General features: G+C 36.4%; 2 protein-coding genes across 22 annotated transcripts in view; one reads left to right on the top strand and one right to left on the bottom strand.

Annotated features, from left to right (window-relative positions):
- dlt (codanin-1 like protein dlt) overlaps positions 1-3,852 on the bottom strand; it is a 26,221-nt gene extending 22,369 nt beyond the window's left edge. The window contains exon 1 of the mRNA XM_070138019.1: positions 3,399-3,852. Within this exon, the coding sequence (XP_069994120.1) occupies positions 3,399-3,482 (84 nt within the window). The 5' untranslated portion in view covers positions 3,483-3,852. The remainder of the gene's footprint in view (positions 1-3,398) is intronic.
- Positions 3,853-4,194: 342 nt separating this feature from the next.
- The window catches only part of LOC138866221 (roquin-1-like), a 55,992-nt gene continuing 55,186 nt past the window's right edge, over positions 4,195-5,000 (top strand). For 16 of the 21 annotated variants that reach the window (XM_070138356.1, XM_070138355.1, XM_070138365.1 and 13 more), the window contains exon 1: positions 4,195-4,456. The gene's annotated coding sequence lies outside the window, so the exon portion shown is untranslated. The remainder of the gene's footprint in view (positions 4,457-5,000) is intronic. The other 5 variants (XM_070138371.1, XM_070138370.1, XM_070138369.1 and 2 more) reach the window with 1 other exon arrangement.

The raw sequence follows: 5,000 nt of genomic DNA, 5'->3' as shown, positions 1-5,000 counted from the left end.
TTAGATGTGATTTCAAGTGCTACCTCGGTCATCTATGTCAGACCCATATTTTCGCCCCTTATGGGGGTTTCCGGCAGACTTGCATTTTTGAACAACCCAGGTAACCCACAAAATAACCATATGCTCGGAAATTGGTATCTAGCTCGTCTAACCCTATGTTGCTGGGCTGCTGGTCTACTACCTGACCTCACTTGTTTACTACATTCCTTCATTATTCAAGAAAATATATATCAGTATCATTATTGTTATGAACAATATCATTACAATAATTACTAACAATAATAATAGTAATGAAATAAACCTCTTCTGGAAATTCACAGAATGGGGTACATACTTGAAGTCAGGTAGGCCTAGTAATTAACTCTGGTGACTAAAACAAAACTCTATTGGAAGTACATGTATATATACACTTCCAGCATCAATGGATGGAGTAAAGTTGAAGTCCTCTCACTGTTACAATTCACAATTCTAACCTCTTCTTGCAGAAAAGTAAAAAAGCATGGCAAAGTTTATATAGGTAAAGTTTAGACTAGGATTTTGATTCCTCTGACACAAGCATTTGATTAAGGAAAATGAACAATCTAATAATGTGACAGATTTTTTTTGTGAAATATTAGTATCATTATTTATTATTTTATCTTTTAACAATAGTACTTTGTACTCAGTACACATACAGACACCTTTAAAAACCACATCATATTACCAGGGTCTCAATACAAAGCATATTTCAAGTGTAAATATAAACAAAACAGATTTTTAAAGAAAATCTCACAAAACATTTCATCATTTATCAATTTGAGTTTAATATTTCTGATATTGGTATAAAAGTATTCCTTGGACATTCATAAACTAATATCTATGTGTAATGTCATTATCACATACCGTATGCAAGATTGCATCATGCAAAAGTCCATACAGGTGCACTAATAATCTGTGTACATAGTTTACCTGCTGGTGCTTATGCTCTTACTCCTCCCAAGAAATAACCTGAGGCTCTAACAGTCATTTGGTAGTTTCCTCATTCATGTACATATACAGCAGGCTAGCTAACTTCAAATCACCCTCCTCCCCAAATCCCCTCCACTAGGGACAGTCCCCTTGGAACCTACTCCATGTTTCATTGAAATCTATTGGTATAAACATCACCATAAACCCCACAGGCCTTAATTTCCTGGACTCCACACCTTTTATACAAACCTTTATTGCCCAATACTCCCTAGCCATGGGGATCTACCCCTGTATATATATATTCCTCACCAAATGGCAAATCCCCATGGTTGTTGAACAGTATGTCCTATCCATAATTCCCACCTAACTCCTACCCAGGGAGCTCTGTTTCCTGCTCCTCCATGGTACAATATCCTAAACATATATCATAATTCTCTGTTTATTGTCCAAAGTCTTTAGGATCTAATTTGAATCTATTTAATACCTGGGGCAATTGACAGGCTCTCAAATCATGCTATGATTGAAAATAATGTCCTTTTCTTTGGCAACACTACTACATAATTAGGGCAGTATTTAAAATAAACATAAAAATGTAAACAAAGCTTTTCACGACAATACCTGTCAGGGAATACAGGCTCATAGAACTGGTGAAAATCCTGATCAAGAAAATGTATATACACAAATGATTGTTATATATAACTGTTTAAAAAATCAATATCGTTACACCACCCTCTATTAATGTATCTGTATTTCGGGTGAGTTATGGTGTGGAGCGGGATGTCTCGTCCCGCAGAGTGAGATCGCTGTGACTCTTGTGTCAGGAAGATGTACTCGCAACCCCTTATCTCTTTTCCTGCCTGAGACTGTGATTTTTGCTGTATTTGATGTGCCTTTACTTCTTGTGGATTAATAAACCCTTTGGTGAAGTGACCAGTGTATGTATTGACCTGACAGTAACTTAGACAAGGGGACTGGGAGTGCTCGCCTCCATGTGCACACTTGGACCTGTAGCAGCTGCTGTGGTTAGCGTGCCATTCTGTGGTCACTCGGGCTTAACAATTGGTGTCAGGAGTGGGGTAAATTAGTGTGTGACGTGTTGGCTGGCCTGAGGTACCATGTCGAAGGTGCTGGAGCCAAGAAGTGAGAGCGGTGTTGTCGGGGACTCTCGGATTAATTTGGTGGGAAACGAGCACGAAAAGCGTGTGGGTGAGGCTGCAAACCAACACATGAACTTCATTCTAAACACAACCACTGCCTCAAAGATTGCCTACAACCTCCACCAATTGCTGTATTTCCTTAGCCAGTGTAAACTTCATGAACGACTTACAAAAACATAGTTGCAATAGGATATTTTTCTTCCTATAGACATACTTAGAATATATGTGTTGGTCTTTGCCAGAATGCTGACCATGGTATTGTTCCAGTTACTGTGGGTGTATCACTTCCTTTAATATCTATAAGCAGTAAACCAGCAACATACCGGGAAACACATTCAGCCATGAAGTACTCTGATTGGGCAATGGCCGTGATGTCATACATCGGGGGAGCCACATGCAGTTACTGTGTATGACATTGCTGTTAGATTGACTATTTTGCATTTTTTTAACTGCAAACACTATTCAGTTATTTAACCAGCTATCTAACCTAACCTAAAAAAAATTTGATATTGTGTTCGAACTCCAAATGCTCTATGGCTGCTTCAGGCTTAAGAAAGTACAAAAATTAACTGCCAATTTTCAATAACGCTGTTGTCTCGATGATTCCAGCATTTGAACTGACCTAATTGCTTTTGCTCTGTATTACAACCATCACTTGAGAGCCTGATGTAGAGCATGCTATATAAATACTTCAACATCTGAATGCAGGCTAATTCAGAGAGCAATGCAATTTTAGATTCTCAGGGAATATTTCTTATTCATATATACTTTCAAATCCACATATCTATAATAACTACCTGTTGCACAAATCTTTCTATATGAGTTTGACATCTGGGTCATATGGGATAATATATTTCCCATGACCCATTTCATAATGACAGTGATAGTAATTAATTTAAAAAATACATTATACGAAGACTGACATTTATGCATTACTCTGGTGTCTCTATACGGTTAATCCACCTCCACCAACGACATTAACACAAATATATAGGCTAAGAGTTAATGACCATACTGAACAGTCAAGAATGATAAAAAACACATCACTCAAACAGACACTGATAAACAATGGTGACATCTTGATAATATATCCAAAGACAACCATATGTTCTACCCAAAGTCAAGAAAGTCATGGTAAATTCTTAAAACTTGACACAAAAACTTGCCAAGAAACTTCCAATATCCCGGAAGACGTCACATGAATATCACCTCTTCTCCTTCATTGCAACTCCGAATAACCATAGAAACAATAAAATGCGAACCAAAACCTAATAAAATACCCCTTCAACTCACCACAGATGCTCCATCTAGCCACAGGATAAGGTCATGAGGGTTAATTTCCCCTTGGAGAAGGAGGTCGAGGAGAGTTGCTGCCATTTTTAAATCATTTTCAAAACAATGGAACAAGTGAAGGTGGAGATGCGCCGGTGCGAGAAGGAAAGTGGGCTGTCACTTTATCACTGATGCTTTTGATTTATTTTTTGCTCTCTGTGAGCTTTCATATTCATTTGTTTGTTATTTTTAGTAATTATTTTTTATTTGTACTGTAAATGCTGAGAAAAAAATCATAACACTTGAACAAGTGAAGGGATAGATGCACCGCGGAAGGGAAAGTGTGCTTTTGTTAATGTTGTAATATATGTTTTTTTCTACCTCTGAAAGTTCTTCTTTATTTTTCTATCATTTTTATCTTACAGCTGGTTTTCATTGTGTACAATGAGATATTTGTTATGATGATTTCCATAACATTTGAACAAATGAAAGTTCAGATGCGGTGAAAGAAAGGGGGTGTAACTTTAATTGCATTTTTCTTAATTTCACTTCACTAAGGTGTTACTTTATATTGGTTTGATTGTCATATGCGGCCGTATTCTCTAATATTTCGAGTGTATAGTATAGACAGTGATGAGCAAATAAAGAATATAAGTTTGCGCATAATTGTACATACATGAAAATTTCAGTATCTCATCACCCTAAACTTCATATAATTTATATTATTTGTTTACATGAAATAAAAAGAACATAGATATCAAAAAATTAATTCACGCTCTCTTTCTCCAACATTAGATATCACAACCCCTCACTTTTATACACACCATCCCCAAAGCAAAATGAACTGAAAGTGGATCACTGAAATTGAGAAATAAGACCACCTTCAATGAAATTTTAATGCAATCCTACCTAAATCGACCAGCGTTTAAGATAAGACAACTTCAAAAAGATGACTTAGTGCAAACCCACCGCAAGTCATTCAAGCAACCCAATTATTCCTCCGTAATAATTCCTGGATTCAATATGGCTTCCCTTAAGGAATGGTGACATGACCTCAACACGTAAATGCTTCAAAGCTCGTGAGTAAAGCCAAGAGAGGCGTTGTAAAACATGTTCTATTTTTGCGAGAATGTTAGGTGGCTTTGATAAGCTTTGGGATTTGGATATTATTTTATTTGGTATCCGGGGAGACCCGTTTTTCGGGGGGTTGGGGGGACTCTAAAAAAAGGGTTGTTTATTATTTTTTTTTGAGGAAGAGAAAGTTTTTAGGAGTTTATATCGCATTAGATAATATCAGTCTTAAATTTCTAGTTATGTTGTTAGTATTAGCCAGCAAATGATGAATAAATATCTCATGTTTATTAGGCCTATTCACCGGTCAGAAATATGAAAAAAAATCTAAAAGGCTTCAACTTACATTAACATAATAAGCCCAGTTGATTTTAAGACGGAAATGGAAATATTACTGTTAACTGGCCTCTTTAGTAGTTCCTTTAACTCAAACCTATCAGAAGTGAAAGGTTGCTTAGACTGGGTTGTTATTGTAATATATAGGCTTGCTTTTACATAAATGTTTGCCTTATAGACATATTTTCAGTACACATTTCTCTATAGGCCTATTTT

Source organism: Penaeus vannamei, chromosome 24 (genome assembly GCF_042767895.1).
Source record: "Penaeus vannamei isolate JL-2024 chromosome 24, ASM4276789v1, whole genome shotgun sequence".
NCBI classification, from domain to species: domain Eukaryota; kingdom Metazoa; phylum Arthropoda; class Malacostraca; order Decapoda; family Penaeidae; genus Penaeus; species Penaeus vannamei.
This window is presented reverse-complemented; position numbering and strand designations above follow the sequence as displayed.